At 36.2% G+C, this 16,954-nt stretch overlaps 1 protein-coding gene across 1 annotated transcript in view; it reads right to left on the reverse strand.

Moving 5' to 3' along the window:
• RASEF (RAS and EF-hand domain containing) overlaps nt 1-16,954 on the reverse strand; it is a 31,918-nt gene that overhangs the window by 7,996 nt on the left and 6,968 nt on the right. The window contains exons 2-10 of the mRNA XM_068423470.1: nt 12,310-12,456; nt 11,441-11,531; nt 8,583-8,678; nt 7,394-7,471; nt 6,820-6,935; nt 6,078-6,146; nt 4,661-4,745; nt 3,224-3,315; nt 181-415 (exon numbers count right to left, since the gene is read on the reverse strand). Of these exons, the coding sequence (XP_068279571.1) occupies nt 181-415; nt 3,224-3,315; nt 4,661-4,745; nt 6,078-6,146; nt 6,820-6,935; nt 7,394-7,471; nt 8,583-8,678; nt 11,441-11,531; nt 12,310-12,456 (1,009 nt within the window). The remainder of the gene's footprint in view (nt 1-180; nt 416-3,223; nt 3,316-4,660; nt 4,746-6,077; nt 6,147-6,819; nt 6,936-7,393; nt 7,472-8,582; nt 8,679-11,440; nt 11,532-12,309; nt 12,457-16,954) is intronic.

Raw genomic sequence — 16,954 nt, forward strand, 5'->3', positions numbered from 1 at the left:
AGAGTAACTATTTATGCATTCTCAAAAAAATTGTCACTAATCTCATTTAAATGCATACAACTCAAATACTTAGTTTCAACTGGCCTATGGGCAATGATCCATTTCATTTTAAAAACAGGAAACTACTTCTGTCTCCAACCAAAGGTCTTTTTCAGAGAAGGAATAAAGTCTGGCACTTACATCTGTATCAGAAGCATCACCACCAAAGGTTTCTTGCATACACTGTGACCTTTGAAAAATCCTTTGATGCCTGTATTCCACTTCTGAATCATACTCATTTGAATCTCTCAGGGTAGACAAACCACTGTCAAAACAGCTCTCAGGTAAGCTGTCAACTTCACAGTTTATCCTTTGCATGGGATCACAAAGGGCTAAAGAATCATAATCTTCATCCACACAAGAAGAATGAGATGATCTAATAAGAAAATATTGGGAGGGGAAAAAAGATTATTCCACAATTGTTTTTCCCAACAAAATCTGAGCCATTCTGGAACAGTCAATACTTAGAAATGCTAACTATACAGTTTAAGACATATGTCAATGCCTATTTTGCCTTTCTAAATAATTTCTTTTTCAATCATATGTCTTAGGATGCTCAGATTAAATTATATAATCTATGTCATTGATGATGACTTGCCGAGTCTCAGTAAGAACACCTATTTATTCATACAGAGAAAAAATAATTGTTTAAAAATATTCAGAAAATTACATACTAAGAAGACACTGAAGGCAGAAAATGATAGCTGATGGTTTAGCTAAGCAATCTAAGACACACAAAATGACCTTGAAATACTGTATCTAACTTAAATTAATACATTTGCTAACAGACGCACACAGGCCAATAATTAACAGCTATAAATATAGAAAAGGGGGTAACAGAGTTCAGGAGACCAGTAATGGTGGAAGAAGTCACTGAAATGTTTTTCTTGCAGTTTGGTAGGCTACGCAAAACTTAAGGTTTTACACAAAAGTCCTTTCTTTCCCCTCACCCTTCCTTCAAAGGCCTTTGCTTTTTTTTTCTCCCTCCATTCTGGGCGCTGAAATATATAAAAATACTTAAATGGATGCAGAAATGACAGTACGGCTTACAGACAAAACAATTTCAATTTTATTTATATAAATGAAGAAAAGATTAATAGAGTGAATCTTAAAAGAATCAATCTTTTAAAAAAGTTTATCTACGGCTACAATTGTTATCCTGTTCCTGCAGCAAGACAGGGACAGGCACAAATTAAAGCGAGGTAGAAAAGGTCTCCAAGACACAGCACAGAAGAAAGAACCAGTTTGGCTCTGTCCTATTGGGAATGGATGTGAAGCACTAAACTGCTAGAACAGACAAGGTCAGCATCAATCCTTGTAAAGACAGTTTGCTGCCAGAGGGCCTGGGAGCTCCCAGTGTAATGGCAGCAGAGTACACTGGGGAGAATCACCAAATTATGAAGCTGTTACTAAGTCAAATACAATTCCTCCCTGCAAGTGATCAAATAGGGGTGACAGAGGCATCATTGTCCCATGCAACAACAACCAGAACCATCTAATTTACATCCTTTCAGGCTAAGGAATAATCACACGAATGAGCATGATCCTTGCTGTGGAATATCACAGCATTCATGCTACTTGTATTCATGCACCTACTAGCCTACACCAAATCACTGAAATTCAGAGGAAGGGTGCACACCATAATAAAGTTAAGCTTGTCAGGCATTCCCTGAAATAAAGGTGTTTATTAGTCAATTTTCAACCTCACTAAAGCATGAATTCAATGCTGGGAATTTCATATGTGCTTAAAGCAAGTTAGACCAAGACGTATGATACAGCTAAAAAAAGAAAAAGTATACCTACTAACGTAAATTGCTTAAAACATGTTAGAATGCAAATCAGTATCTCTGATGTCAGGAGACAAAGTACTGAAAGTAATGTGAATGTCCCAAAACCTGTTCATTTTCATCTCTTTCTGTCTTTCAATACTACTAAGTCATGCCTATTAAGAGTAAGTTTTATTCCTACCATATAAACTTTCTTCTATAGCAGCTTGCATTTCTCAGTTTTGTGGGAATGCAAGGATTGCACCATGTGGCAGACTCTAACAAATATTCACAGAGAAAGACATCACTAAGCCTCCAGAGAGGTTTTAGTTATCCCTTCAGAAAATTACTGGATGTAATATGCAACTTAGTAACAGATGCCTCTCAAAATTTGCAGAGGGTCCAACAGAGGGGAATTGGTTTTATCTGCATTCAGCAGAAGGAATCAGTTTGTGACGAGCAAAAATTTACAGCCAGCAAACACATCTCACATGGAGACATCAGAATAAGAGTAACACTATTGAATGAATGGGAATATTATTAGTGTGAAGCAGAAGCCAGCTTAATCCCTACCAAAGATATTCATCTCTCTGGCAAAACATAAAACTCTAACAGAGACGTCTTGAGTTTGAAGTACCACTGAAAGAAAAAGAAGACAAAACAATCTATCAACTGAGTAAGGACACACATTTTTCCTGGACGCTCCAGCTGTTTAAAAAAAAACAAGTGTGAAAACATAGCATGATCTAAAGCACTTGAGGTTGGATCCAATGTCCAGTGACTTCAATGAGAGACTCTGCAATGACCTGAGGAAGCTCTGATCAATGACCTGCATCCAGTAAGTACAAAGCCAAAGTAGCTCTGACCATTTGATATTTGCATTTAGATAACTTACTGTTCTCTGTGGCTTTTACCCCACCAATATCCAAGCGTATCCATTATTCTTGCATGTCAGTGTAAGATGAGGATGTTTACTCTTTTGAAGAATTAGGCTCACATACCTTTGCAATAATTATTACATGGGAAAACCAGACATACAGGCTAAAGATATGACCAAAAATGTTTTATTTCCTATGGACTGAGTAAGCTAGCTAAAAGAGGTCCTCGGTATATTTTTATAGTTTCTTGGGACAGAGAAGGGAGATTGAGAATAAAACTAGAATCAAAACAGTTCAAGACCAGAGGACTGTCTGAACTCTCCACAAGTCCACGATTTGCACTAAGAGTTTTCCTGAGCTTCCTGAAGTCATTGAAAAGGTTCCCATTGACTTGAGTATGCTTTGGATCATATGCTATGATCACATATTCCCTCTAAATCAGACAGAACTACTCTCTCTGTTATTTGACAATCTTTGCTCTTCTAAGACAAGCGTGATGCTGTAGTCTTTTTAAACTTAATAAAAGCAAACCTGGCTTACCTGTCATACCGTGGGTTTAGAGGAGACTGTCCACCGTTAAATTTAGGACTGCTTCTAGAAATGGTACTTCCTGGTGACGTGTTTGCTAACCGCTGTGACAGATACATTACAAATGCATAATAATTTTGATGAACACAGTGTAAGCATCTAGATTTGTCATGAAAAAAGTGTGTTTCATGAAAACTACTACTGTGTTTTATATAGGACTGGATGTCAAAAGGCCCACTACATACAGCCTTTAGGCTCCACTCTTGCTTTAATACTGAACTTGCTAGCCACACTCAACCATAACAGACAATGGAAATTCCAAGAGGATGACTTCATTGACTACACCTGAAGACTCTGAAATGCTAAACTTTGAAAAGTAATATTTAGAAAAACAGCATGTTGACTACTGGAGTGGAAAGGGAAATGTCACTGGCTGAGCTAGTTTCACTAGACACCTGGTTCTTGACCTGGTGAGAGATCTCAACTGATAACACGTGACAGAGTATTTCGTATGTTCTGCTGTCACTCCACAGATTTATTCACTGGGAACAGTTTCCTCTGTCTTCTCTGTAATCTGCCTCCCTTGCTTATGTTTCAAGGCATGGCAGAAGAAAATGTTATCTCTTGCTGCATCTGCAGTGAATCTCTGGTAGCCAGTATCAGCAAAAGGCACTCATGTTCATTGGTATGGTATGCTGGAAACAGGCAATGACTCCTACTTCCCCCCTTCCTGGCCAGTATTGTCTCTGCAGGCCCATTATTCTGGCCCCATCCTTCTAAAACAGTTAGTTGCTTTCCTGATGATGTAAGAGCTTGCCCCATCATTCATTTTGGAGTTTAACAGGTTTCCCCATATTGCAAAATGGCAGTGTAGAGCAGATTCCCTGTAACTTTCAAGCCTTCCTTTCTCTGGTTTGGAGGATGCTGGGTTACATCTGTTACAACAGATCCTCATACAGTTGTAATATCCCCGAAAGTGTCTGACTGACGTCCCTATCATCAGTAGTCCCTGATATTCATTTTCCCACTGACTTGCCTGGACAAAAGTTCAAATTAGGTTAAGACCTTGCTAATAAAAGAAAGCAGTTTTCTGAAAAAGTGTGTTTTCAGTGGTAGGTACTCCCATATAGACAATACAAACACACTTCCTTCAGTGCAGACGAAACTGCTGATATATTCACCTTGTCAGATACATTTGGCCATAGCATATTAAAAAAATCTCTACTTTCCAAAGCACCTCAGAAAGTAGTTGTGCTCTAACAAAACTCCATTATTTCACAACACACAAGTAAAATCTAACAAAATTGAACTACACAACTGTATTCCCCGAGTGAGTCCACTGAATAAAACTCAATTTTCTGAGTAGCCACTGAAGTACAAACAAATTTGCACCTAGTGTGTTAATTCTTAAACCTTCTAGTACAACATAACAAAATGACAAATACATACCAATGATCTGTTGTACTTGCTGAAACTGTTTTCTAGTGCACTCCTTAAACCGTCATTGCTGTCATGTAGCTTTCTATTAGCCGATCTAACAAGAAAACATAGTTTAACTTGCAGGAGCAGAGTAAAGAAAACATTAAAAATTATGTAACTTATCACAAAGAAAAACTGAAAAAACACATATCAAAAAAAATCTTTTCTTTTTCTTTAGATGAACACTAAAGAGTGACGTGGGACTAGAAATGTGTTATCATACACTCAAACAAATGATTGTACACGAAAAAAGCACTGTGAAGTTTAGCCTCAAGTAGCAGCCTAGGAAACCCTGCTTCACTTCTGTGGCATAGTCTGTGGTCGGCCGAAGGAAAAAAAGACACTGTAGGAACAACTGCAAAAAAACAGCTACAGGGCAGTAAACTGGTACAGCCATTTCTGAAATACATAGCGACTACCTTTATGTATTGCTGAGATGACTGTAAGAACAGACGTGATTCACCTGCTTGGAAGATATGTTTAGGATAAAGAAATTAAAGATTTAAAAAACCTATTCATTGTGATCCTCCTTGAAAGCAAAAATCTGTGCACCCCTTGTATAATGCTGCACACATTTAGTACCTTCCAGATAACAATAAGACAGGGAGTTACTGGTGAAGCAAAGTCAATAAAAAAAGGAGTCAAATAATAATTTTTATAACAGCATGGATAGACTCAAATCTTTTTCACCTTATCATAAAGAAATGAAAGTCAGTGAGGCTAAGGAAAAAAAAAAAGGAAAAATAGTGGCTCTGTATTCACACATTACCAAATACCAACTTCAAGAAGTTCACGTATGTCAGATAAATATTTCATACCTTCAGGCCACCTAAGTCAGTGGAGAGCTCTGCCTAAAAATAAATGGCGTAGGATGACTCTCCAAGTCTCAGCATAACAAGCATCGAGGAAAAGACAGATAGTTTTAGACAGCATAAACAGAGCACGGATAGGCTGCCAAAAACTTCATAGAAATCACCTGATGCACATTTACGTTAAGCGCAAAATAAGAGTCGGGAAGGCAACTAATACCATTCCAAATGGATACAGCCTTCTGAAATTGAAGTTTTGAAAAAACAGGATCTGATATCCCTTTGCTCTTTAGGAAAAGGAGGAGATCAAATAAAAATATCAGTGAGAAAAACAACTTGGATGACACAGCAATAACTGTTGTCACATGAGTATCTGACTTGAGTACACAGGAACACAAACTTACGATGAAATGATAAAGATTAGCACAGTACCTTCTACGAGAATTGAGGCCATTTCAGTATTTTTACTTGGTAGTTTTTCCCAAATCTTCTCCCAGTCTTTTGCATACAAAACCATTTACCCCTGAATATGCTGGGACAAAGTTTGTTAATAAAAACCTGAATTACTAAGAACTTACTGAAGTATTTCAATTTGTCTTTCCAGATTATCTCTGTCTTCAGTATACTCTCGGATCATTTCTAGGTCTCTGCAAAAAATATTTATAAGAGGTGATAAATATATAGTGGGGAAAAGATATCATTTCAAAGTATGTTTACATTTCTGCTGAAATATGTTAAAAGCAGTTTTATGCAAAGCAAAATCACTTGGTAACTTCAATGATCTCTGCCATTAACAAAGACTGTAAATAGAAGATCAACAAAATAACCATATGGACTGCCTCCCTTCCCCTTGAAATATCATTTGTGTTACCTGAAGATAACCATGTAACAGAACTGTCATTTACGCTCCTTTAAATTATTATCTAGAAGCAGCTTTCATTCACTTTAGAAAAAACTGATTGAGACTGATGTGGGAGGCTTCCAAAACTATTCTCCCTAATATTCATACAGATATTCATCTGAGTGAAAGTCATGGAGGAAAAAATTGCCTGATGCTATAACTTTTACTCCTAACTGAAGTCCCAGTAAAATCAATGGGCTTCCTTGCAAGATTATGAGTTCGCATCACATCCAGAACTTGCTCTTTCAGAAACCTGACATGTGAACAGTAGTCATGGCATACTTTGCACAGTGTCAAATGTGTACCTGTCATCTATGGCAAATTTAGAAAAAAAAAGTTACCAATGCATACATAATAACTACATCAAACAACAGATTTTTTTCCCCTGGTGAAAATACCATTGTGTGGAAGTACCTTACCTCTCAGTGTTCAAAGTCTGATCTGCATACTCGCTTTTCAAGCTATCTAATTCACTCTGTAGAAAAGCTATATTTGTCTGTGCTTCTAAAAGATCTTTCTTAAGTTTCTGATTTTCCTTAAAAAGAGGAAGATACTAGATGTTAGCTGTCATAGTCACCTGCATAAAACATTGACATATTGTAACAGCAAAATAAAAAACATCAAAATTAAATAAAAACCAAAACACTAAAAAATCTGAGCATAAAGCGGGAAAGAAAATGAAAGAACTCTAAATCAACAAAGAAGTCAGTAAATTAGCATGCAAGAACCATTGAATTTTTACTTTTCCTTCTCAGTTACACAAAAAGGGGATGATATCATCTCAAGACATTTCTAAATGTTATACTTAGAATGTGCATGCATTTATACAGAACAGGTTTTTTTCCAAGTTAAAGATCCTCATACACTTACCAACAACTTTAAAAGTTTATTTCTTAGCTTACCAGTACTAAACATAAAAAAATACCAAACGATATGTATTGCAACAAATAAAACTGAGGCTAAATTAATAAGTTAATGATAACCAACTCTTACCAGCAACATATCATGAATTCTTTTTTTCAATTCAACCACATCTTCCCTGTGATTTACAGTTTTGGATTGCTCCTCCAGCTAGAAAGATAAAAAAATGCACAATTAATCTACGTTGTTGATTGTTCTGATTTGAAGTACATAAAAATAATGGAAATCATATTAAATAGCCCCTAAAACGTGTTACAGCTATTAAAGTTCTTAAAACCCATATTTTTCCCAACTGTGTGAGTAGGCAGCGCTACTCCAAAAATTTCTGGTTTTCTGAATGACTTTCTAAATCAATACTTAAAAAATGTTTAACGAGCATTTTGCACTCTGTAGGTGTTGAATATGCGTAACTAGTGACACAGAAGCCAGCTATTGATATAAACAGGTATATCACCACTAACATTAAAAAAAACCCTATATACTCCCTCATCTGTGTAGTGTTTCTACTACAAGCTCTTATGTTTCTTGTGAGAAATTTCCATTTCTACCAATGCTCTTTGAAGTGCAATTCAGTATGAAGAAACAAAAATATATCCTCATTGGTCACTATAATTCTGGTAAAACTTATTGCAAAAACTAATGACGAAATTAAACACAGATTACAAAATAATCCAAAACAATATTCATATCTGAGATTTCAGTTTATCCTACACTTAGATATCAAATGAAAAGATCAGGCTGGCGCTGGGTTCAGACTCGTAATTACTAGTTCCACTAGTAATTTTGTTTAGAATTACAGCTTAAGCCCACCTCTACCATTAACATTTGAGAGAAATGCACTAGCTGCTAAAAGGCACCATATTACTGTAATACAATAAATTACTACATTTGGGTTGCCATTTTCATCTAAATCTATGAATTACAAATACTTAGAGGCAATATATTAGACTATGTCTCATGTACCAAATACAGGACTACGTAACTGCAGTGTTAACAACTTGATGGGCCTAGAAAATTATCCAGCTACAGAATTTGGCTAGCAGTTGGTCCTTTTCCGAAGTGTTTCAGTAAATTACACAGAATGAATACAACAGCACAGAATGACAACACAACCTAAAAAATTTTTTGTAATTGCCATTTACTAATACACATTAAATTAAAAATCTACAGGTATGATTATCCATCTTGGGGAAGGCATTTCATAATGTCAGCATCTCTTAAAACACTTTAAAAACTCTCGCCATGACTTTAACTCACTTACCTTTTTAAGTTTTTTTATTGTCACCTGAAGATCCCCAACTTCAGAATCATACTGGCGCTTCAGCTCATTTAGTGCTTCTTCAGCTTTTCGCTTCTCCTGCAGTATTTTTTTTATCTCATTAAAAGCTGAGACAGGTTTCAAATGTTTCTTAAAAAAGCATTCATCAATTTGGAAAACACATACCTTCCCCTTAGACTAATGTGTATAATTTTGTCTTTCCATTACATTAACCTGCCCCTTCCTTAAGATCCACAGATGTTGATTCTATAATTGCAGTCCACTTATAAAACAGTCAGAGAAATAAAATGGTAAGGTGGAAGCAAAGATATGGGTCAATTCAGTGTTTGTTATTCATGTCATAGCTTCCTGTGCTTAACATTCTCGATGTTTTATAAAAAAAGTGAAAGAGAAGTGTTCAAATTTTATTTGTAAATAAATTCAGGTATGTATTGCATATATAGATGAATACATACACGCCTGCACACAAATCATGGCATTACATCTTTTTTTAAAACCAGCGTTCTATGGCTCGGCATACAATGTGCTCGTAACAACATTACTGCACCACCATCAGTCACTTATTTATTTCTGGTTTTCTTTTAATTTTTTTCGCTTGCAAATGTTGGAAAATTACATGCCCACGTTCAGTAACAGTTTTAGTCTCATATGGTACTTGGTCTGAATATCAAACCAAGTACGCTATTCTGAGTTTTATTTTAATCGAAACAGAGATATTTTAAAAGGAAGTTACACCAAGCACAATGAGAAGAATGATATGTTCCACATGCTACAGATGATCATGTGTTTAACTCACTTCAGTCGCTCCCCAGGGAATTCAGTGCACAGTTTCACAACACAAGAAACCAGAATGCAGCAGTGACACACAGTTCCAATGAGACAGGTTGAGATTTCACATGGAAAATACAGACATAAACTTTGCTCAGAATTCAGTGCTTTCTTGTAGGTCATGCTGACATCCATGTGTTAAAATGATAATCCGTGTGTTAAAATGGTAATCAAAGTAATCAGCTTAAGATGGATTCTCTTAGTGTTGGCACCCATATACATGTAAGTATTGTTTGGTAACTATTTGCTTCCCTTGAAGAAACAAAATATAGGATAGGCTCAACCTGCAGATACTATCATGCAGAGGCAGGTGTCACAGTGGCATGAGTGAGATCACTCTGACAAACAATAGCCTTGAGTACAGGCATTAAGATTAATGGCTTAGTACAATCCCACAAAGTAAATATCTCACATTTACTGCAGGGCGTTTTAGTAGGTGGAGTATGTGGAGCTATGAGCTAAAGGGAACACTCAGGAGTGAAAATGAGAAGAGCACTGTGAAAAACAAGTTACAGCCCATCTTTGATATCTATAGTTACATGTAAGCAGTGAAATGGCAATCCATGCAACTCTGTGACAATTTGAGGACTTTTTGGAATTAAAAACACGAGACTAGATGTGGCTAATTCATAGCAGATGTGTTTTTACATAATGCTAGTACATAACTGTGGATGTTCTCAGAATGACTGAATATACACATCCCAGTCATCTTTTTACAGTAGTGACAAGAGTCTTCAGGGCTTTTTTCAGTGATTTACCACTTTTTGCAGAACAGAAATCTTCCAGAGCAAATGTATTTGTTTTCTAATCATAAATGCTAAGTCTCCCTGGAAATGGAAAGTTTATCTGTACTGAGAGTTTCATTATCATTAGTTAAACATATTACGATACGCTTTTTTGCTGGGGTGATATGTTTAACATTTTTATGTCATTATATTTTGTTTCTAGGAAAACAACTGGCTTTTATGGTTTGGTAGGAGTGTTTCCTCTTGTATAGAAAAAGATGCTGTTTAAAGCAAATCTATCAATACCATTTACCTTCACAGATCAATTACCATGAACTATTTGAAATCAGCAAGCTGGGAGACTGCACATTGTTGCTTTTGATTCTGCAAATGCTTTGGTGAAAGAACCCATACCAAATATATAGATGTTCAGTATATTATGTGTCCTACAAAGTAATAATTATGCCCATAGTACATGTTTTAATTAATGAATTTCTTATGTCCACATGAGAACACTTTCACAAACTGTTATTCTTACACACATTATAAAGTCAGGTTTATCTTACGCGAATTTAGCAACAGTTCAACATGAAGCAGACAACACAGGTAGGGTGGTTTTACTGTACTGCTTTCTGCTTAGAATTACAAAGCCACACGTGGCTCTAATACGTCTTTCAATGGATAAGGGGAAGAGGATTCTTGTACTTTTCCACCAAGACTGCAAGCCGGTTGAAACAACAGCTAAAACTCCAGCACATTGAAACAGAATTTCCCATCAAGTCTGGGAGGTCCACGCCCTCACACACTGTCATCACAATTACCCTCTCTTATGTCTCTACCTCTAAAATATAGTTGCAGGACGAAAATGGGGGAAAGAAAGATCACTGCTCCAGGCAGATACAAATTAGGAACAAATGATCTAAGCATTAATTTCTACATGAATTCATCTTCTAGAAGAAATGGGTTCCATTCTTTTATGCTGAAAGGTCATTTTCTCCAACCTGTTTCCAATGCTGATCTCAGAAATAAATTCCTCTAGGTCAGCATATTCTTACAGAAGAGAAAGACTTTTTCTTGGTTTATTACAACCATGCAGCCATTCCTCTTTGGGAAAGCATTAGAGAATACATTTTCGATCTCATGGATAGCTTCTTTTCAACCAGGCCCTGCCTTCAGTGGCTGTTAGTCAGTCCATCACGATGAAAAAAAACACACCGGTCCATTAATCCTGCTTAAGACCACTGAGAGTTTGGTAATTATGAAATTGTGTAGATATAAAATACTCACTTCCTTTTTAACTTTATGCTCTGCAGCCTGTATCCGTTGTTCCATCTCTTCCTCCAGCTCACTGAGCTGAACTGCCGCTTTATCCTGAGCTCTAAAATTTAAAAGTAAATACTCTCTTAGGAATTGCCCTCTGGCTTGATAGGAAAGTTGTATGAAACATCTGCCTACCTCTGCTGAAACAAATTAGACAGACAGACATGGAAACAGCCTAACATTGCCCAGACCTTCAAACTGGTATGGTTTGGAATCAAAATCACAAATTAATTTGAAGATACAGGCAAATTAGATTTTAAATAACAGCTAACAGCTGATGATTAGTACAAAATACTTCACAACTGCATTTTGAAAATTAAGTTAGAGAGATAAAACTGGTTATCCTATGAAGAGACTTCAGAAGGATAACTACAGCCAAGTTGCATCACCCACACATACAAGATCTCTGTCCTGAGATAATCTGTTTGGTTTTGGCAATAATGATGCAAAACTGCAAATGACGAATAGTTACACAGCCCTTGAAGCTGAAGCAGCAAAAATATGGTTTCTAAAATTAACGTATAATGGCTGTGTATGCTAAAACTCAAAGTTACAGCCAAGGAAAAAGAGTCAAAATGTTTTAAGACATTAAACATAAGAATAGAGCCTCCAAAAATTTGGTACAGGGCTTACCCTAAATATGAGCAGGGAATCATTTGGAAGCTCCTACATGTGCTTATGCACATGTGTGTGCATATAAACCAACCTTTGAATTCAGTTTATGGAAATACTCCACATGACATATTTTGGCATTAACTCCCAGTAGTTTAACCCAAAAAACTGTGATAGAGAAAAAAGTAACTGCATAACTGAACTAGAAACACAACTCGCTATACCTTTTTACCACGATGGCCAAAGTTTCCATCTCTGTGCTTTGAAGTTTGATCTCTCGAATGAAGCTCTTAATGACGTGTTCATACGGCTGGATTAATCTTGGTTCCGCTATGTGTATGTTCTGATACAGAACACTGACTTGTTCTTGTCTGAAAAAGAGAGATACCATTTTAACACACTTATTGGAACAATGTGGTATAACATGTTTGAAAAACATATTACAAATGAAGATATTCCCCTTTTTGCATATTTCTAAAATTTAGCAAGTTAGATATGGACTTTGAACATTCAGCGCAATATGTCTGAATTATTCTAAATTATGTTTACCCTTCCTGCTTCTTTAATATAGTTACTGTAGAAAAAACTAATTAGCTTAAGTAAATTTTTTGTACTTCTATTTGTTGTGTGTTGAAGAGAATGCCACTGGAGTAAACCATAATGTCTATCAAGTTTGTTGGTGGCTCCAATTTTAATCATAATCAGTGAAGTTTACAACTTTAGGAAGCTGCATGAGAAATGAAAATGGGTGTGAAAGCCAATCACCTAAGTTAAAATGGATGTTTAAAGGGGGATGAGGGAGGTGATCATATCTCCTTCAAGAAAAAAATGTTGATGTTCCCTCAGCTGTTGGACTTCTAGTATTTACAGCTATTGTATCAGTGCATGGCTGGGGGGGGAGCTATATAGGAAACGAAAATACAGTGCTGTGGTTATTCTGGGCCATATGATTGCACTCCTCAAAATTCTAATGTACCCCAAAAAAATCATTGATATAAGAAGTTAATTCTGTATATGATTCTCATGTGAAAGACAACAGATATATCTCAAACAGAAGAAAGAAAAGGGTTTCTGTAGATCCTTTAGTTATTAAAAGCCCTCTTTAAATTTATACTGCTTTTTAAAAGCTGCCCGAATGCAGGAATAGCACATTCTGATTTCCATTTGATCTAGACTCATTTACATAGATTGTATACAGCTTTAATTGTCACAGGAAAGAATCTTGACAACATACAAAACCACATAGCATAAGCACCAAAACATTATTACACAGGTTACTACACAAAAAGCACTGATTTCTAGTCATATCCCTAGTAACGCCACGCCAGCTAGGTTCCAATATCTGGATTACCATAAGGCAATATACCAGAGAAAATTCTGTAACAGAATTTAGCAGTCCCAAGGAAAACTGAAGCTGATTGCCACGTAGACTATATGCCAGAACAGGACCAGGTATTGAAGAACTTAAAAATTAAACAGAAAAGGAAAAAAAAGGAAAATCAGGTCTAGAAAGGTGGAGGAAGCAGGCCGGTAATGTGGAAATACAGCGTATCAGTGGCAGAAATGCAAACAAAAATAACGTTTTGCAAGTTCTAGTCTAACATCATATCTAACATATCACAAATATGTGACCTCTTTTTGTTGTCAAAGGAAAGCTTGAACTCTGATTTAATGATCCTCCTCATCAGACAGATTATACTTTCCTATCTTCTGTGAAGGCAGTGCTACTTAATACGTTCACCATACGCATGGTATCAACAATCAGTGTATATTCTCTGCATTTTTCCCACTTGAAGCAATTCTACAGATTATCAAATTGTAGCACTCTGCTTCTCCTATGTGACTTCCCCACTGAAGGTATAACTTAATTTATTACAACAGTACCATAATTGTTACTACAGCTCAGATTCCCATTTTAAATAACTGAAGTATTTCAGGACACTGTAAAATCTGTTTCCAGCTGAAATGCTGACATTCATTTCAACACAGAGAAACATAACAGCAGCACAAAGAAATATACATTTACTGACACCAGGGGCATTTCTGTATACATACATGTTCCTGTCTTGCAAAGGGTTTCCTTTACAAAGGTTAATGCTTTAGCTGTATTGAATATTTCTAGAAGTTACGTTAAACCTGATGTAGTGCTCTGAGTATCTGCCAACGTATGCACACAATTTCTTTTTCAAAATGTATTTTAAACAGAGTTATGTCAAGGTTCACAAATAGTCACAATAATGAGCAGATTTATCTGATCATCAGATGCTATAAACTATCTATAAATAATATATCATTAAAGAACTGCCCAAATGTATGTTTACTCAATTAATAATTCACATTTAAAAAACTGTTACGGACATTTTCCTTAGCAACAACATTGTGTTAAAACAACACTGACATTATCAGCACCATTAGAAATATTAAAACTAGGAAAAGACAAAAAATAAAAATAGAATTGTGGACTTAAAATCTGCCCTCCTTTCACTCGGTACTATCACAACATACAGACAAATGTGAGACTTCTGTGCTAAAGGGTTTACTGTACAACAGAGTTTTGGAACCGTTCTGTTGACAGTGTGTATCCAAAGTCTGAGGTTTGGGTTCATCAGATCTCAATTAAATTTTACGTGTACAGCAGATTTGTAGCATTTAGACACTGATTTTCAAGTACACGCAGCTGGACAAACGATAAATTCAGTGTCTCAAGGTGTTACCATTTACAGAATTCCTACCACATCTCCATTAATGTTGGGCAGGCTTGAAGCTAGAGCCTGGCTGTACTTCAAACATTACGAACTGTAGCCTCTCCGTAGTCTGTCCATTTGAAGTTACATTTATTTTTTGGTAGTTGGACTGAGAGCTGGTAACATATGCTGCATTTCATAAATTCCTAGCACTTCAGCAGTTGTCTTCAGCTGCAAATTGCTCACTAAAACAGCCAATAAACTATTCCAGAATAGCTTCAAATTTTACATAGAAGCAGACATTGTACATATTCAGAATTAGCTGCTGAAGAATGTCACTTCAAGCAGTGTGAATATACACACAGCCCTTTAAATGAGTCACATGTAAAACAGAAATGGCACTAGCCACAGCGAGATGGACAGTTTCTGTCTTCCAAGGCAGATAAATTCAGCATAACCTAGGTCAACATATATGACTTTTAGAAATACGAAATATAAACATGAAATCCGTGTTCTGAAATTTTCTTTTTTCCTTAAATTTCCTTTAAATTTTACCAACAAGATGCCTACGAACAACCTTGTTTCCTAGAAGGCAAACAAACAGTAGGAAAATTACTTGTTACTTGATGCTAACATAAAATATTCATTACTTGAGCAAATATTTTCCTGATTCTTTTCTAAATCACAGGTCACTGAATTAGGGTTGGATCTTTCAGGACCTACATAACTTTTTTCACAAGATTATAGGGTTATGTTGGTACTCTCACCTCATCTTGTGCAAGATTAATCAGCTGCTGCCTTTAGACCGAATGAAGCTACATCCCTGACACTACACTGTACCTCAAACTGTACTACAAATCCCATGTTCAAAAATAACACATGCATAATGTTAATACCAGAGGCCTCTTACTATACAGATTATTAATGGAGTAGCAAAACTGAAGGTACAGTGTCTTACGCTGAGGGAGTGGAGAATCAAACAATTAGTCTGGCCTTTGTTTACTGTATTTTGTGCCAGGTGCAGAAGACATTTGTAGTGGAATATTCTAATGTATGTCTGCAACTTTCGTTCCCTTTACAAGAATGCCACCGCCGCTCCCTCTTGCAGCTTCTTTTCAAAGTGTATGCAAACACACATACGAGAACTGAAGACAGAAATTAGTATCTCCATGCTGCTGAGCCTCTGCCATACAGTAAAGTCTGCTTTAAGATGCAGTAGTCAGAAGCACAAAGTAGTTATTGTGAGAGTTTATTCGCCCTCTGTAATACAAAACCCTCTTTATATTTATTATTCCTCCTTAGCCCAGTGAATAGCTACCATCCAGATGGATTCAAAATATCTCAGTGACACAGTTTTACAAAGCAGTACTTAGGCTTAAGAAACACAATACCCCTACAACCACAATTGTGCAGGATCCTGGAAAGGGTGGAAGGCTTTTTTAGATTAAAACTGGCCACTGAAATTCTCAGTGACACTTACCTGAGTGGTTCTATGGCAACTTTACAGCAAGTTTTAATTAAAAACACGAATCAACATCTACTGCAACAACAAAAAAAAAAAAGAGAAGAAATTAAAGTCATACAACAAAATTGATGGGACTCTGCTTAATCACTTATGCCTTCAGCAAGAAGCAATACACTTTCATGAACTGGGAATACTGCTATTGATTTAATCACTCCAAGTATCCGTGATAAATTAGCAGCAAGCACACAGTGATAATATTTTATAGATACATACACAGGATTTTAGAAGGATGAAGCTATATACACTCGATATCAACATGAAATAAGTATTTCATGATTATAAGAGGAATTGTTCTGAATTGTCTCTTTCTATATTTTGAATCACTCCTCTGCTGTCATATGCTTTGGTAAATATCAGTAATACCACTGCAGCAGGACAGATTAGTTGCAATGAATATTGCCCCACTTGTTTGTCTCCAGTTCCCCTTGAATACATGCTATTTCTTTCTGCAAATTCATTAGCTATTCAAAATTACTTATCAAGGAAGATTTCACAAATGGATTTCGCCCAGCTGACTCCTGAACTTCTGAATAGTCCATCCTTTTGCTGTACAAAAACGCAAGTAGAACACTCTTACTTCAGTTTCAGCAAAATTCATCAGAAATGCTCAGGTTTGCCCTTTAAAAATGGTCTTCCTTGAAATCCTGATACCATTTTTAA

Source organism: Nyctibius grandis, chromosome Z, assembly GCF_013368605.1.
Source record: "Nyctibius grandis isolate bNycGra1 chromosome Z, bNycGra1.pri, whole genome shotgun sequence".
Lineage (NCBI taxonomy): Eukaryota > Metazoa > Chordata > Aves > Nyctibiiformes > Nyctibiidae > Nyctibius > Nyctibius grandis.